Here is an 18,562-nt window from a genome sequence, read left to right as displayed (position 1 = left end):
ACAGCATAAATGGCTAGTAAGTAGAAAGAGTGTATTTGTCACAGCTCTTAAATCATCCTGCACTGACTGTGTCAGCTCTCCTTTCAGACATGAGATTTTTCATTCCACAGTTCCATTTCCAAACATAGTCACTTGTGTAAACGTCTGTGCAGTGGAAATAAATATCTGTTGAAGAATAAAATCAGTTTATACTGTGTGCTTTTACCACTGCACCAAAAGTATGACTGGTAATAATCAAATCTATGCTTACTGGACAACTAAGCTTTAAGTTTTTTATTTTCCTTCCTGTATAACTTTGGCATTTCAGTGAGTTCATTGTGTAGTCTGGCAGCACTTTCCAGTTTGTTGTGTGATATTTACCTTCTCCGAGCGTCCTCTGCAGCAAGTCATGTTTTGCTTGAAGTTTTGTGATGAGATTACTACCTTCCAGATATTCTCTGAATTTCTGTAGAGATGCAGATCAATCTATTACTATGTATGGTACATAAATTCCGGAACATCTGCGGAATGTTTACTTCGGGTATTTGGTCTGTATCCCATGAATGAGAAAGCAATTAACATACCATGAAATAGAACTGCTCTGTTTCCTGCTGGTTAGCTCTTCTTTTTGCAATGCTAGGCTTACTCAGGTATGTCTCAGAGACCGTTGACTTCACAGACTCTGTTGAGCGACTGTGCTGGAAACACTCTGACACATCATAGTCTTCAATGGTGACCATATCTTGTATTGTCTGCAGGGTAGCCTCTGTTGTTTTCTTAACCTGGTGTTAAAAGGCACAGTTTACCAAATGGGAAGATAAATACATACCAGAACAGCTTAGAAGGGAAGCTGATTACTGAAAATAATTCTCTATCATGCTCTCTCAAACAAACTGGTGTGTGAATGTAAAAAATTAGATGTACTACAACAGATATCTATATAATAGAAGAATGATCCAGTTAGGTTTCCTGTCTAGTTCTCTGCTTTACCATGGTGCAATCCACAAACACAGATGTACTCTTGTGTTGACTGGATAGCACTCTCAAGCACTTGTTTCCTGAAATGATAATCAAAATGAGACACGACTTGATTATGGTCCCTGATCTGGGACAAGAGGCAATAGAGAGGATTGACTGTTCAGAAGGGTGAACTCTCCCACGTGTGGTCAATGTTAGACAGAACGCGACCACCCAAGGATCCAGCTGGCAGAACAACATGTTCTTCCAAGATAAAAATCTGTGACATCGTTCTGCGGAGTGCTATGGGGCGCAGCACAGTGATGTTTAGATTGCAGAAGTGGAATACACAGCTGGAGGAGGGGGCTGGAGAAAGAACAATTTAACCAGCTTCAGCACTTCCTGTGAGTTATGGAGAGTACAGTTGCTCATCGTGGAAACCAGGGCGTGGAGGCCATGGAACAAGGGACGTGGTGTTTCCACAATGCAATCAAGTAACTGGCAGGATTGACAAGGATGTGATTTGCCTCCCAGTTCTGCTTTGGGAGAGTCTCTAGTAATAGTCAACTTAACTGAATCATGCACGCTTTTACACACATCTCCAGTGTAGGAAAATATCCTTTTTATGGCTGTCAACATGATTTCTCCCTCTATGTCCTTGCACTTCACTTTACTGAAAGAAAAAAAAATCTTTTTCCTTCCTTTTGTCTTTGTTACCTTGAGATACCTTCTGCAGTCAAGTAGGGTTTTTTTAAAGACTACTGTACATGTAGCATGGACATTAATACTTTGTTCTAAGCATTCAGTGCACAGAATCAAATGAGAAAAAGTGGAAATCTGAAAAATAAAAGAACTACACCAAGAATTAAACTATCCCCATGTTTTAATTTAGGGAGAGATTCACTGAGAGCCTTTAACAATGCCTTAAATTGGATAAAAGTGCAATTAAACCCATAGGGAGGTCTCTGCTGTCAGAGCTTGAGAAAGAGAGCAGCATAGCTTTACAGTATTTTACAAAAAAAACCCATTTTATTTTACTAGGTGAGCTATGCTCATCACAGGCATTCGGTACTCATGTTTATAAATAGCTGTAGATGAAAGCACAAGAGATTTTGACTCAGCTACCACAAAAGACAGTCCAAACTCCTTTGTGCTTCAGAAGTAGCAATTTGGGGACTGGACAGAGGGCGGTCACAGAAGACTAACTGTGCTTTCTGCCACAGAACTTTAAAAATAAGCTAAGAAATTTTCACTGAAGCATCTGCAAAACACAGAACTCAGTAATGTGAACGTATGGACAGGTAGAAGATGAATTTGCCAAACCTCTATCACAAGGATCTAACACAAGGATCTATCTTAGCATATTTGCCTGTGTTTGATTTTCAAAATTAAAACAGCTGATACAGACTGAAGTAATTTCAGGGTAATTTACGTGCTTTTGACAAGGCAGAAAACACTGCACCTTTCTGAAAATGGTGTTGATGCATAGTCCTTGTAGATACAGATCTTACCTCCTCATTTTCAATTTTGAGAGTGGCCAGCCGTGACTGTAGTTGCTGATACCTAAGCATAAGCTCTGCTTGCACAGGTTGCTGGGCAGTGACCTGACAAACCTAACAAAGATTCAAAAAAAGCTGTAAGATGCAAGGAATTAAAAAAAAAATAGTCAAGAGTCTTTGGCTGTTCTCCTTGAAACTAGGTGAATTTTTACAAAAGCTATTAAAACTTAATAAAGCAGACAATAAATGTGTCCAACTAAATTTAACGTACGTATGTACAACAAGGTGGTGGGAACTGTGCGTTGCATTTTAGGATTACAGAGCACAGCCTTGATGTATGGTCACTCTGCCTTGCTTCTCCACCACGCAGAAACACCAACCCTGGAGCTGCCTTCAGACGTAAGATGTACACAGGTGACTCTGCATTCTGCTCTGCTACTGGCCTTTGGTGTAGCAGGGCAGGACAGAGCTGGGGTATCGTGTATGCTTTAAACCTCCATATAATAAAGTGTGGGAGGAAGGAGGGGAAAAGGCTGCATTTCAGCATCCACCATTTGGAGCAGCTCTGCAGCCGCTCTCAGATAGCATCCGTAAGCTCTATTATGGGTGAGGCACGTAGGGATGACAAAGCCACGACTTACACAGGAGCTGGGCTGAGCACAAGTTGGCCAGCAAATTCACAGCAATGTCATTAAGAGTAAGAATAATAACACACAATAGTTTTTACCTGAGAAGTCTAAAGAAACTCAGAACAACTCCGACAATTTTGTAAAAATGTTATTGCTGATCCACTTCCTTTCAGGCAGCAACAACAGCTTTTACCAGACTCTTTGTAAAAGGAGTTAAATTCTCTATCTTGGTATATAGAAACAGTCACCGTGGGGATACTTGTCAGAATACAGACCTCATCACCCATATGAGACTGGAACTCAAATTTCATTGGTGGACAAAAAGCAGTGGGGTACATTTCCATGAATCTCTGCTTGTCACTTCGTGGCTCCAAGCTGTCAACTGCATTTTCAATGATGTCTAAGCCCTCATGCCTGGAAGTTTCAAGGTTATACTCTGCAGAAAGGTATGTTCTTAGGGCTCTGTTCAGACTAGCGTGGTATCCAAGATCGCAACACTAAAAGACAATAAAGGGAAAAAGAAAACAAATTAAAAAGGAGGAACACCCTTACAATATCCCAAGCCACAAATTATCGCTAATATTTTCTGACCTAACATTCTTTTGTCTCTGAAGCATTTTCAAGATATATTCTAAATTAAAATACAATATTGGGGTCAAGACAGTAAGTATTTAGTATTCTCATTCTGTTGCAAAGACTAAGGGATGGGTTTAGAAAACAAATCAAGTGTTACACGTATGGCAATATGTTTGCATTTGTTTAACAGATACAGATGAGCAGTTACTGTATTTACACAGAAACGGTCTGGGACTCCACACACAAGTGGGCTTTTCAGTATTATTGTCATAGGTAAGCCCCAGATCATTTGTTTAAACCCACTCTCACGTAACTCTGCCACCGAAGTCAATGCCAGCGCCAAACTGGAAATGAAGCCACTTCTGCTCACCATGTCTGGGCCCAAACAAAACTGACTACAACTGTGCCCCCAGACCCCCCAACTGCCTCTAGCATTAGTGACCCATCTAAGATGCTTTTGATGCAACAAGAGTGCTTTAACATCCTTTCCCTGGATAGTGAAAATGTATTCACTCTAAACTCCTTATGTCCCATGCTCAGACAGAGCCAGCAACATACATCATGTTACTAAATGCAGAAAGTCATAATTTATGTCTTTTTTTCTAGAAGTGAGAATAACAGTGGAATGTAATTGAAGCGTAATTGGTAGAACATAAAGTTGTGTTTGTTCTTGAATTTCAAATAACCTCAGCTTGCATTATTCATGATTGGTTAATATTTTAGAGCAACAGCTGAATATATTTTTTGAATGTTGCAGTAGTTAATGTATCAAGTGATTGTTTTCTTATTTTTTTAGCCACATTACACAGTAAACACTCTCCTCAGCTCCTTCTCAGTGAGATTGCAGGTAACGGCAGATGTATCGCAAACCTCTCTGTCACAGCTGCTCATCAGTCTCCTAACAGTCGCATACAAAGCAGTGTTCTTTACTCAAACAGGAGAGATCTGTCCCAGCCAGAGGCCAGTGCCTGGCTAGGGCAGTCAGGGAGCACGCTGCATCCCTCAGCTCCCAGCCACCCACCCTGGGTACCCACCTACAGTTTAAATTAAAACTACCCTTCCGTACAGGAGTTGCAACTTCAGCGCTGCAGCTGGATAAAGAAACAATCTGAATTCAGCCCACTGTAAACGTTTATATGCATAAAATAGCTCCCTCACAGCTATTACAAACCCGCAGGACTTATGAGACCATGTTCCCCTCCCTTTCTTCTTATTTGAAAACAGACATGAAAAGAGATAGACAGGCAGACATACAGATGCATACACTGCATAGGAAAGAATCTTCAACCTATTTACTATACCTAAATCTGTGTGTAGAAAAGAAGGAAACCCCTCACATCTTGCCTTAGCTGCACTAATGACTGGTGATCACACTGCTCTCTGCAACCTGACAACAGAGGGCTGTTTCATTCACAACAAAACATCCAGAAAGACTAAGCTTTCAATCTCAGCAAAGACTTTGGGTTGTTACTACAGATGGGACAGTGATTACGCAAAAAAACATTTCTTGAACCATTTAAAGTAAACGGAAGAAAGATGTCATGTTCAATGAAACACAAAACCTATAACCTCTCTCTTTTGCACTTATAGAATGGAAATTTGTGTTGCACTTACTAAAAGAGCCACTCAACTTTTATACTGAAGCACATCCATATTTCAAAGACCTCCAGCCTAAAAAATATTGTTTCTAAAAGGAAATGTCTCTTGGTGTTTTTCTCTTGTTCTGTGTCAGATCAGCTCTCATATATAATTCACTATCTTAGATGAAAAAGACGGACTAAAAGTGCCGATAAGAAAGTGGATCAGGACAGCTGTTTTATTTCATGTGCATTAGTTTTAGAGAGACCTCACGGAAAACTAGCTGAGAGGAAATGAGAAATAAAGGGCAATGCCAGGTTCAGCATGGCCAACTATCCATGTGTTATAAAACTACAGGCATCTAGAGCTTGAATTTTGGCTCTAGAGGATTAATCCGAATATTAATAAAAACCTTACTGATTTACAAGTAGAGCTGTGTGGGTTTCTGATGCAGTTTTTCTGCAAGTTGGAATATAAGACTGCAACCTGTATCTGTGACAATACCAAGAACTTAACTGTTTAACTTTTAGTCTGCTCAGTAACTACCATTATGGTCATCTTCTCCAGGTGATGGCAGCTGAACAGGGTAACTAAAATGACTTCTCAGCCAAGAAGGATTCTTTGAGTGAAACAGATTATTCTGCCAGACTAAGGCATTTACTTGAAATGCCAATGCTAGCAGAGCAAACAGGAACTAAATCCAGAACCTGAACTAGTGCCTTACCACCAGTGGCTCTTTGTATGGAATTTAAAATGCCTGAATTTGGAATTTTGCTTCAATAATTTAAGTAAAATAGAATGTGTGTAAGTAAATTTATTTTTTTAAAAGCAAAAATAATCCCTCACTAGGCACCAAAACTCTTACTTCTGCCAGACTACAGGTCACTTTCTTCGAAATTTGGAGACAAAGATAATTTTAACTCTGTCACAATATCAACTCATGGCTACTCAGAAAGAAGAGTACCTTTTTAATCTGCTAGTACTAGTGATGGTTTAGAAAGAGAGTTGTCTATAATAGAGATGGTACTTGGGGTATTTGTTCATTACTAAGACTAAAACTTGAAGGTACTGCCACTAAACTGCTGCCCTCACCACCTCCTGTCTGACCACATTTGGAAAAGAAATTGCCACCCTTTCTGGTACTACAAAAAAGTACATATCTACACAGATATACACACATGCTCTACACAGATATACACACACGCAGGTATGCATGATTTTGAGGAAAGATTCGTAGATCTGTAAGAAGATTTTTAAAGTTCAAGTAAGCAAACACACTGTTAGCCAAAAATTCAACCCACCAAGGCTCCAGCTGGATAGCTAATGAGAGCTGCTATCAATCTATGGGCTAGAGAGATGAGATGTCAGTTGGTGCAGCAAGATATCACGATGAGAAATGAGTGAATGAAGTCATAGACTGTGAGTTTTATTGCATTTCTGGATTAATAAAGGCTTTTGGTTGGGCAAAGTGGAAGGAGATGAGTTATGCATTTGGGATATGTGTGAAAAATTAATTTTGTAATTTGCATTTTATTCTTATTTGGAATTAAACCCAAAGCATTCTCAAGAGCATTTACTGTCTTTATTATTCCCCAGAGTATATTTAGGCTTGAACAAAACAAACTGCAATGTTTAGCACAGAGCTTCAACCAAACAAGTAAGCTGCTCTTCATTTCATTTCAGGAATAATGGTAAAATTCTAATGTCAACAGAGAGATAAATTCATAAAAAAAAATGCCTTAACCTCTGAATAAGTCACTTTCTAATCATCTTTTTACACAGACATCAACATTCAAATCAAAGGGAACTTTCTGTACATACTGCATTTATGAGAACTTATGTAATAAAGATTGTGAGCTGCACACACTCTAGCCTGGTTTTAAACTTGGTTCTATGAATGATTAACAAAGAACCTTTACAGAATAAATGAAGTTCATAATAGCTAAATGTTCCCTAACTTCTTAACCATCCAAAGCATGCAGACTCCAATTAGAGATTCAGAAACTCCACTCTAAGAAAGACCAACACATGAATATTTTATTAATTCTAGCAGCAGATCATGAATGCATGGTAAATCTGAAAAAAAGGTTCCTAGGCCACCTCCTTATACCCAGATAAATCTAATAAACTCAATTATATGGAAATCTTCAAGTACATGAAAAACAGTATGTGCCATATGGACAGATGTTGATATTGACAGTCAGATTAGCAGGGGTGGGTACTCTATTACTCCCCTGAAACCCACTGTTTTTAAAGAATAATATCTACATGCTAGATAAGGCTCATTTAATTTAGCTAAAGTAATCTTTGCTACTTTTTACATAATATAAATCAAGAAAAAACTAATCACGTCCTCCACTTTAACTAGACCCTACAATATAGTCAGCAGAGAAGAAATATTCAACAGAAAATTCAAATACCTCTAGCACAACATGCAGGAGACAGAAATATACTGTGCATATCAAATCCTGTTTATCCCTCTACTTCTTTGCAAACACTAGTCCCAGCCCTGAGCTCACTAAATGCATTAAAACATCCAGTAAAGACTCCAGGGATATTTTTATCTTGCTTTTATCACAAGAGCTTAAGATGAACACCACATCATCGTTTTAAGTCAGAAACTCTGAGCTTTGTTAATGAAAAGAAGGGAGTTCAACAGTTCAGATCGAGTTCAGCTGAGGAACTGCAAGTTAGGATTTTCTGTATGAGCCTCACAAATCAAGTTGCAGTGGAATCCAAATGAAAACATGGTAAGTATTTTGTAGAAGAAAATATCCCATGACCTTCCCCAATCTTGTTACAAAAAATACATATTGAACAGTTCACTGTGTTCCTTCATCTATTTATCCCATTTTCATCAGACTTATTTTTCATTAATGTAGGAAAACATTCAGCTTCATTTATGGGCAACACCATCAGCTTGGGGAGATCTAAATCCCTTCCATGTTAACTGGAATTCACACATAGAGGAGAAGTAATCCCCTTCTGTACAGGCAAAGAGAGAGTTCAGCACAGAAAGACAGGCAGGCAGATCAGGACAAAGTACTCTGCTTTGTCAGGGCAAAGAACAAATCACCACCACTGCTCTGAAAACTCCAAATCACACCACTACATTAGTAGATCTACAGCACGATACAGCCTGGACTGTTGCAGCATATGGCCAGTGGGAAGCATGTCTCACATTCCAATGATACAAGCCCCACATCTTGCCAAGCCTCTTGCATTTACAAAAAGCATTTCCTTCATCAAGTAGTAAACACTCTGTCCAGACACCAACACTTTCACAGCATATTCTGATTAAATACAAATCTCTGAAAGACACTTCATTTAAACAAGCTCACAATCAGATTAAATTGGTTCTGAAGCAAATTCTGGTTGCACATGTTTACAGCCTTCTCTTACAAAACAGCGATGCAAAGGGCAGCTAGACTTTCCATTTCAATTCCTTAGGGAAGAGTAATTTCTAAAGCCATTTTGCCAGAAGAATGTTATTGTCTACACTGGTCCATGGCTTGGAAAAAGCCATGCAAAATAGGTATTGTTTTCCTGAATTTCTAGGTGCTGTAGAATGTATTAAGCACTAGCAGTCGGAAAGCTCTAGTCTTCATAGCTGTGTAAGCACCTTTACATACACTAACTCCAAAGAGTGTTGTCTTTGTGTATGTATGCACAGAGAGCTTAACCTCCCCTCTCCTTACAATTCTTTGTGAAGCTCCAAGCCTGTGGTTTCTCCCCTCAGCTTTCACTGCTATGGCAACCTCTGTGGACACTGATGAAATGGGTAAGAATCAGGTGCATTTTCCAACCTAAGAAAGTGTGGTCAAGTAAAAACATGCACTGGAGACATTCACTGGGAAATGTGAACTCCAGAAGGGAAGGTAGGAGAGACAACAAAATGAGCAGCCTTCTGAAGGGGTGGTGGGGCTGGGAATGGAGGGAAAGGGTCCTTGTCTTCCCTCCAGCAGTCAAGCAGAACTCATAAAGTTAACATTTATCAGACATACCCTAATTAGAGTCTAAAAATCCATCATCCTCTAAACAGTATCAAAAAAATAATCTGTTAGGTAAGGACAAGTTCTCACTTGGGTGATACCCTAGCAGCTATGCTGCTTGTCCTTAGTCCTCTGCCCTGATCATCTGTCTGTCAGGATCCTGGCAAATGCTTCCACTACCTGGGCAGGTCAGGTGGATGGAGCAGATAGATTAGACAGGCACAATATACAGCAGAATAAACCAGAAGAAATCAGAAAAGAGAAGACATGCAACAGCCAGCAGAAATGGGATAGAGACATCAAGGAATACTGAAAACATGAAAGATATATATAATCATCTCTTTTAAGAAAGAAGCAAGGAAAAAAGTAAAACCAAAGTAAAACCATTTGGAGAGAAAAAAAGTTGAAAGGGAAAAGGAAAAAGTTATAAAAAAATCAGGCAACATTTTATAACTTACAGGAAAACAGAAATGTTAAAGAAAACTGACTTTCAGTATTTAGGAAACATAATAAAGCACATATTTACAGCTATTTTAGTCCTTTCATCTCAAGAAGGCACTTTTCTCCTTCCCTATCAAGCTTTGTTTCTGCAGAAAGCAGAAATAAGAAACCTCTTGTCAAATGTTGCATTAACATACGCTACATTACAAACCAGAGCTTAACAGGCTTATCTTTGTAAAGAACATCTCACCAGGAATGACTGCACGTGAATGTTACTTGCTATTGTAAATAACAAATCTTACTGTTGCAGTGGAAAGCACATTCAGATATCTAGCATTTCATATGGCCCACAAGGGTGTATCCACTGGCTTATTTAACACTACATTGCCAGTGAATAAATATTCTTGAGCTTGTGTTTGCTGTCTCCAAATTTTCTGCATCAAATCTGTGGACAGCTTACAATGAGAATGGGACATGATAAGAGCGCAGGATCCTCCCTCATCTGCAAATATCAATAATACAGGTTCTGGAGACTAAATGATAGTACAAATCAACATCACTGTACAACTCCCAATTCTCACATGAATAACTTAATGAAAATCAGTAACCATTCTCTTGGCAGTACAGAGTATGGCACTGATTGTGTCTGTTCTGCAAACTTCACGAAATAAGAATAAAAACCAGTGTGTACTTGGTTCAATGACTAAGTGAATGAAACGAAACGATTTTGAACACACCAAGGAAATGCCTTATTTTCAGTTAAAATACCATTATTAGATGCCCATTCAAGAAGCTTGTAAAAGTATTTTTACCCAAGAATCCTTTTACAGTACAAAATGAAAATGTCTACCTTTTTCATGTTTTTCCTGTCTTATTTTCTCTTGCCATATGGGGAGAAAACATAAAGCCCTATGAAAGAATGGGTTCAGCATTTTATTGCTACCTTATTTTGTGAAATAGAAAGCTGAAGGGAAAATCTGCTGACTATGCCATACAATATTATAAATGATAACCATATTGTAGGCAACCCCTACGACTAATATGTTTCATTTGAAAATGAAAAAAAAAAGCATTAGTCCTAAACAGGATAAGCATAAAAACAAATGTGCCAATACTTACGTCAATTAAATCCGAAAGGTCATGAATATAATACTTGAAAACAGAAGCATTGGTTGCTTCAAGGGTGAGCAGGTATTCATTACGGGCTTTAATGGACTTCAGCTTGTTTTCAGAATATTTTGCTTGACGCTAGGAAAAAGATTATATATTAATGTATTTGAATCACTTCATTTTTTGAATGTAGCAAAAATAGTAACTGTTCAATCACACACTCCTGTTCACAAGAATGAACCTTAGTTGCCAGCCTGTTATGCACATAACAAACTGATAACTTAGCATTTTGTTTCAAATGGGATAAAACACATAGTAAGAAGTACACTGGGAATAAAATATTCCCCTCTCTGAACTGCAATTAAGTCAAGTTACCTATAACCCACTGCTGGTTTATTATGTGTATCTTACTGAATTTTATTTCCCAGCTGGACTTTTCTGTCTAATATCATGCTAAAGAATATCAGAAATGCACCAAATGTACTTCAGATGAAACTAAATAAAACGACTACTTACTTTTTCCTTCATTTTTTCAATCTTTTTCACAGAGCTCCGTCTCTGGTGCCTTTCTTCTAGTCGAATATGGAAAACAGGGTCTCCTGACCTCCCAATCTGTTTCTCTTCTTGCTTCTCTGCCTCCTTCAGTTTGCTTTCTGCACTGATGCTCTCTGCATGATACATGTGGTAAGTTTTCATGACCTGCAAAAGACAAGAGTCAAAGGAGAGTTAGGAGAAAATGAAAATGTAAAGGTATCTACAGAAAAGAATCACAGAGTCTTTGAGTAAGATATTCTTTTATAAAAATAGAACTTGGATAAGTTTCTTTTTCAACAGAGACTGAGGACTTCTGGTTGTATTTTTCTGATTTATTTAATAGTATCTCAACAGTTGTGTGTTTTTTTTTTATTATTTTTCTTATTGTTCTAACAGGAAATAGGAAAATCCTTCTTGTTAAAACTTCAAGACTCTTGTCTTTGAATGAAATCCTGACATAAGGATCAATAAAACTAAATCTGTATCAGTGCCATATCCTTCTGACTTCTTCAGGGCTAAGTTAACAGCTCGGCTGTGGACACTGAATGTTTGAAAGCAGAAGGACTCTTTCAGCGCAGAGGAGAGGGAAGGAAGCAGCAGCAATGATAAGCTTCTGTCTGGAAGCACATCTCCAGTCAGCTGGGTGGCTGTCCACAGCCTGGAAAGAAGTTGCTCCCCAACTGTGCAGCCAGCAGATTGGGCATGACATAAAACCAGATGGAAAGCTGGACAAGGAGCTGCCAAATAAATAAACTGTGAAGATGCTTTCCACATAGCCCCTCAGTTAATACCATTATCTTCCCTCTACCACACATGCTGGCTCTGTAGCCAAGAGCTTGAGCTGCCAACCTGCAAATACATGCTTGCACAGACCACAAAGAGGGAGAGGGACCGATTCAGCTCAGTCTTCCCTTCCTTCTCCAAGCAAGAAAAGCCTCAGCTACAATGGTGAGCAGCAGGCAGCAAGCAACCACCACTGCTTGGGAGGGCTGTCTGTTCACCCCCAGCAACGAAAGCCTCTTTCCACCTTCCCATCCCTTTTTTTTGGTTGTTGGTTTTATTTTTTTTTGTTGTTGTCTTAAGTTTCAAGCAAGGAACAAAGCAGGAAGGCATCCTCAGGCAGAGTGCGGCCTCCTCTCTTGTTCCCAGGGTGCCAGAGCTCTTGCCAGCAGATGCTATCTTTGGGCTGAGGCCATGCAAGCCATTCACATGTCCTCTGAAGGACACAGCCAGAGAGGAATCAACTGAGCTGGCCCTCTCTCAGCAGAGCTTTGTATGACCCACAGAGGAGACAGACTAGTTTGGGGAGCTGCACTGAAATATCCTCCAGGGAGATGAATACTTTTTGTAACTGAGCAGTTAGGCCAGCCTAAGAATCATCCATAGAGTGGCAACACTGGGGACACAAAAGCTAGACATTTGCTGCAGTGTGGATCAACAAAAATTGACAGCACACCATGTCAGGTGATGGCTGAATGGATATGTATTTAACGTCCTGTGCAACAGAAAGAAAGAGGCTTTTAGAGAGCTGCAATTTTGCATACCCATGTATGTAATGCTTATGTTATACACGGTAACTGCGTATGCCACTATTTAATACTGATGCTATGCTGTTGATACAACAGAAACGGGACTGATATAAAACATTAAACAGGCAACTCTTCACTAACTTCCTGTAGTATAGTAAGGTAAACCAGCTGAAGACATGCATCAAAAAGAGTGGACTTGTTTTCATTTTTAAAAACAAATGTTTACAGCTCTCTGCTGAAAAAAACCCAAACTGCCTGGAGCAGGGCTTAGTGCTACTGCTGCTACTTCACAGCACAGTTGTGCTGCAAGGCCCGGCCCGTGCAGAGCTCCCTGCCTGAGCACTGCCTGCATCTGCCGGGGACAGCCGCTGCCCCAGCAGCTCGCAGCCTGCAGGGGCGAGGCGAGAGCCCCAGGAGGACACCAGGCAAGCTGGGAGGAGAAGGCAAAGCCTGCCGAGCCGAGAGCCGCACGGCTCCCAGCTTAAACAAACAGCCTGGTCAGCCCCCCGGGTCCTCCACGGTTACCAAAGGCATTTCTAAAGTTGTTGATAAACTGCACCCAGAGAGTCCAGCTCGTGTGGCCACATGGAAAGAAATACTGAAAAGAGAAGAAATGCACTTCTTAAATAAATGATTTATAAAGCAAACCTGAGAAGCACAAAAAGCGATGTGGCTGTATTAAAAATTTTGGGAAGAGGAAATTAAAAGCAAGGTAGTGCCCTTCTCTTTTGGTCTTTTTATTTGATCTATTCAGTGCTTTTTTACAGAAATCTACAGGTGTTTGCTTTCATTTTTCATGTTTTGTTCTGTGTCATCTCTGAAGGCTTTTTCATTGGTACAACAAGGCTAACTCATGTGTCTAGCCACTTAGGAGAGTTATTCTCTTTGGTATTGTCTCAATCCTTCTGCCTGCAAAGAGGGAACAATAATAATATATCAGAGTTTCCCAACTGCATGTCACAAAGCATCTGACTTAAGTGGTGAAGCATGGATTTGTTCTGCTTGACCAAAACAGTAAGTTCTTACATTTTTGAAGCATTTTTTCTGAGTGCCATGTAGCCCAGTGGACTAGGCATAAATGTCCTTCTGCACCGGGTGTGACATTGCAGCTTGTCTCCTTGTTGAGTGAAGTATATCTCTACCAGCTCTCACCAAGAGGCTCAGATGCCTCCATTCAGACTCTGCTAACCTCACATTGCTGAAGACCATTTCTGCCTCTCACTGCCTGCTTACAGCACATGCTACCAAATCCACTGTCTCACCCTACACCAATCAGAACTCAGGTGTGGTGTGAGGACAACATGGAGCTCATAGTATCTTCAGAGAATCAAGAAGTCTACTTGAAATCTATGTTCTCTGCATGAGTTCTTGGTACAAATGATTTCTAAGATAAGTAAAATTGAAAAAGAAGCCCTCCCTTTGTCAGCACACTCAGGACTGGACAATAGTTGAAGTCTGTCCTACCCATGTTACCCTGGTTTAGAAATCAATACAGGCTATGTACAGAGCAGCGATTAGCCTATGCATTTGGCTCCTGTCCACTTTGTTATGTTGACAGCATTGCTTATCTCATGCACTAGTGACATCATTATTTTGCAAGCCTCTGGGGAAAGCTGACAGCTCCAGCCTTTGTCATGATTTGTCAATGTTTTTTAAGAGCTTACATTGCAGCCACTAAACTTAACTTGAGAAAGCATTAGACAGACATGTGGAAAATAAATAAGAACAAGCTAGGGAGTTGGTTTCCAAGTATTTCAGTGCATGCTTACTCAAGAAATTAGCTTAGAATTTGCATGCTACGTTGCATATATGACTTTCTCCCGTAACATTATACTGTCTTCTCTCCCTGGACTTTTAAAAAGACTGTTGTGTACTGTAAAAGACAGTAACAGTCTTGCCTAATTCTTGTAAATAGACTTACTGTATGAAGAGGTCTGAGATCCACAGATCTCTGAATCTGTAACAGATAGAGCTGTTATTCAAATGACAAATAATCTGATGAAATAAGGAATACTGCTTCTCAAATGTCCACCAAACTGTTGAACGATGGACTATACTGTGAAAGTATCCGTCACTGAACTGACTTTAATTAGTCCCCAAAGTGCTTATTGATCAGCCATCAAGTATGCACTGAAAAGCGAGAGCAAGGTCATTATTTTGCAGATGCTGAACTGTCATCATAACATATGCTGCACTACTCTGCTGTAGTGAACAAGCATTGTTAAACGCATACTAGTCCCCTTCTACAATTAAATGGTGAGTTTATCACCTATTAAGTTAGCAGGTTTATTCTGCAAATCCAGTGATGTAAAATACAGATTTCTGTCAGATAACTAAGTCAGACTACAAGCAGATGAAAAAGATTATGCTACCCAAACTATGTACTCTCCCACTTGTAGGTGACAGACTGTTCACTTAGTGATATGAATGTCTCGTTTTGTGTGCCAAATTTTCAGCATCATTCATAAGAGCTCAGCAAGTAGGCTTAGAAAAGAAGATAGCACTTATCACAGGGAAGGGCACATTAGAGTAAATCTGTAGATAATTATTTTATTTAAATCCACAATCGTTATATGGGAAAATCCATCAACAAGACAGCAATTAGTGGGCTACAAGAGAGGAACGTTCCTGTAGCAAGGGACTGGCTTTTGTTTTTGACACATCTATTTCTTTTTCATAGTGTTTCATTTCTTCTTTTTCATAGTGTTTCTCAGGAAATGCACAGTTAGTGGAACAGTAGTTTATCCCTGTTGCAATTATCACGTTTGAATTGTCTCTGCTAAGTCATGAGTTCTTATCAGAAGGTGGAATTGCAAGGGATTCATTACTTCAGGTTAGTTAGTACTTTCCCCAAGGAATGATTAAAATCTTTTGCAAATTTTACTACATCAGCGGCCTCTGGCAGTTAAGTAGGCTCAGTATTAGCTGTTTTCAGCATCCTGTTCACTTCCAAAACAACCTCTGATGTGGTTCTAGAAACTGTCACTGATATATTACTACCAATACAGAATTACTGATTTCACTTTTTCACATCTCTGGTGTGCTACAGTAAATTTGACTTAACTTTTCTACAGAGAATCTGGATTCTGTGTTATGTCAGCAGAGAAAAATAGAAAATCTGGCAGCAACTACCTTGAGAAATTGAACAGCCAAGATTTTTAAAGAGTAAAATAAAGCAACGGAAAATGCAAGCAGCAGAGAGGCCCTGCTTTATTTAATATTAAATTGTTTGCTTTGGACTGTCCCTACTTTTTCATTTTTCTGAAAGCCTTACATTGGTATTGCTCGTGAAAAGTGTGACGCCAGTAGGAGTAATTTGGAAAGCCATGTGGGAGGCATGAAGATGTATTGTTGTGATGTGCATTAACCTTTTCCACCATTCACCCTCATCTAATAAGGTACCAGAACAGCTCTGTACTTTTAGCAAACCTGTCACCTCATTGATCTCCCTGACTCCTTCAGAGGTAATTTGTGAATATGCCCTCACCACTAAATGAATCCATTGGAGACCTCCTTCCATTGCAAAAAATGACTCTGCCTACCTTCTGTTTTCTACCATTCCAGATCACTCAGACGTTAACTCTACGCATCCAGTATTTGATCTGATAACACAAGATATTTTAGCCCCAAATACTTCAAAGGGTCTGATTTTTTTTTTGACATTTAATTATTCTGAGATTTTCCATGTTAAATAAGCAGCCAAAATGCTTTCTAGTGTCTCTCTCTCTCAAAAGGCATAGTTTCAAACTTTGAGCAGAAAGTTTTTAAAATTTAAAAGCTTTGCAATGCACTCTTATTGGAAGGTGCATGTCTCTTCAACTCCTCAGGGATTTCTTATTTTCTTCTTTCAGAACGGTTTCTTCTTCCCAAAATCTACAGCACTGTATCGACTTGAAATGAAAAAAAGGTCAAAACCAATAGATGTAACTCCTTAACTACAGCAGGTTTTAGATCTGGCCCTATGAACAGATGAAAAACGAATTTCTGAGGCAGAGTGCAAGAACAGTTTTTCAGAGGTAGGTCCTAAAGTCACTTTTTTTTTTTTGGTACCTGCTATGATATAAAAGACTGGGACACCAGATAGAGCATTGCCACCTGAAGAAAAGTCAGTTGTTACTCCAATACTTAGCAGGCTGTGTTAGAATTCTTCCATTAAAAATATCTGGACCAAATCAGTTGCAATTCCTTTAAATATCCCGTTTATTCTGGAACATTCTAGATAAACTGAGCTCAAGATGCCTGGTGCTCAAATCTGACAGCATGTGTGCTGAAGCCTCAAGTCTGGCTGGCATGCCAGTGATGGATGGGTAGAGCCTCTTAGCATTTGGGTTCGAAATAAGCACTTAATCCAGCCCCAGACCCCATCAGGGGAAACTCAGGCAAGTAGTATCTTAAACCTTGTTTGTGAACAACACATTTGCTTGAAAGAATTGCTGTGGAGCTGCAGAGCTACCGTGTGTGCCTGAATACGTCTGCCTAAGGAAGCCACTCCTCACTGGAGAAGTTCAAGGAGTAACAAATAAACCATGCCATATCTTTAGGTTGACTACACACTGTCCTAGGTTTTAGTAATTTTAATTTGCTTTTCTCATTCCCTTCAACACACTTTTATGCACATCTATTTGTCTGGAGGGTGACTTTCATTTACGAAGATTTCTTGTAAGATAAGGAATCATTATAAGAAATACACATATTATTAAACCCTTCTTCATATACCCTTAGCTCATTAAAAGGTCTGATACTTTCACTCAAAGCCTTTAGAGGTATTTAAATTCCAATAAGGCTTCACATTTTTGAAGTTATACTCCATGAACATATAATTTCTTTGAAAAAAACCCAGAACTGAGTAGTAAGGAGAGATTTTGGTATTAGTATACTATTAACTGACTCGAAATTAATTTGCTTTCTTTTGGATACAAAGATTTATCTTGCAACAGTAAGACTGATTTTTTTTTCTTTCCATAAATCATGAGGCAAAGAGGAAGATGACTCCTCCCTTTTGTGACTGAGAAACATACAAGCCAGATTTTAAAACTGTAGATACTGTTTTTGGTAAGGCCACTGTGATCTTATTCTTGTAAGCAGTAAAGGTCACACAGAATTAAGAACCCATGCATGAGGTTTCTATGTTTTGAGATATCTTTCCATCCTTATGTACACAACACATATATTACACAGATATGCTCATGAACACCCTGAAGATGCAGCCGGTGGAACTGATGTTGTTCTGCACCATACTGCCACTTTACTAAGCATGGGTTGTCTCCAGGTAAATACGGGCAGCTACAGCTGACCAATTCCTTTTCAATCAATGAAGACCTGGACAATGGAGTTAGCAATGTAGATCATTTAATCTGAAGCAGATGCTTCCACCTGATCAGACATTGGGGTCCAATCACCCCACATTAGACTTCCAGTGACTATAACTAGAACATTGATGGCAAGCTAAGATATTTGTACCTACACTGCACATGCCTGAAAAACAGGCGAAGCAAATTCCATCCCACAAAACCATCCTGCAGCAGTAACCTAATTCAAACTGTGCTAATTTTACTAACTTCAAAAAACTTTCTTTTTTACAAGAAAATCTTTAATTCTGAGGAAGGAATTAGCATTCACCAAAAGCCGTAACATGGAAGTTAGTATCTGAATAAATCTGTACGCATCAGTGGGAATCACACTAATGTGAAGAAAAAGAGGGAAAATACAAAAATCAAGTCTTGTAGATTTTCACTGGT

At 39.3% G+C, this 18,562-nt stretch overlaps 1 protein-coding gene across 1 annotated transcript in view; it reads right to left on the bottom strand.

Annotated features, from left to right (window-relative positions):
* Positions 1 to 18,562, bottom strand: part of SRGAP1 (SLIT-ROBO Rho GTPase activating protein 1) — a 69,264-nt gene that overhangs the window by 37,964 nt on the left and 12,738 nt on the right. Inside the window, exons 4-9 of the mRNA XM_008940094.1 lie at positions 11,278 to 11,460; positions 10,771 to 10,899; positions 3,340 to 3,561; positions 2,448 to 2,549; positions 564 to 761; positions 361 to 445 (exon numbers count right to left, since the gene is read on the bottom strand). Coding sequence (XP_008938342.1) covers positions 361 to 445; positions 564 to 761; positions 2,448 to 2,549; positions 3,340 to 3,561; positions 10,771 to 10,899; positions 11,278 to 11,460 — 919 coding nt within the window. The remainder of the gene's footprint in view (positions 1 to 360; positions 446 to 563; positions 762 to 2,447; positions 2,550 to 3,339; positions 3,562 to 10,770; positions 10,900 to 11,277; positions 11,461 to 18,562) is intronic.

Source organism: Merops nubicus, unplaced genomic scaffold (genome assembly GCF_000691845.1).
Source record: "Merops nubicus isolate BGI_N331 unplaced genomic scaffold, ASM69184v1 scaffold18275, whole genome shotgun sequence".
NCBI classification, from domain to species: domain Eukaryota; kingdom Metazoa; phylum Chordata; class Aves; order Coraciiformes; family Meropidae; genus Merops; species Merops nubicus.
Note: the sequence above shows the minus strand (reverse complement) of the source record. Positions and strands in the feature narration are given on the sequence as shown.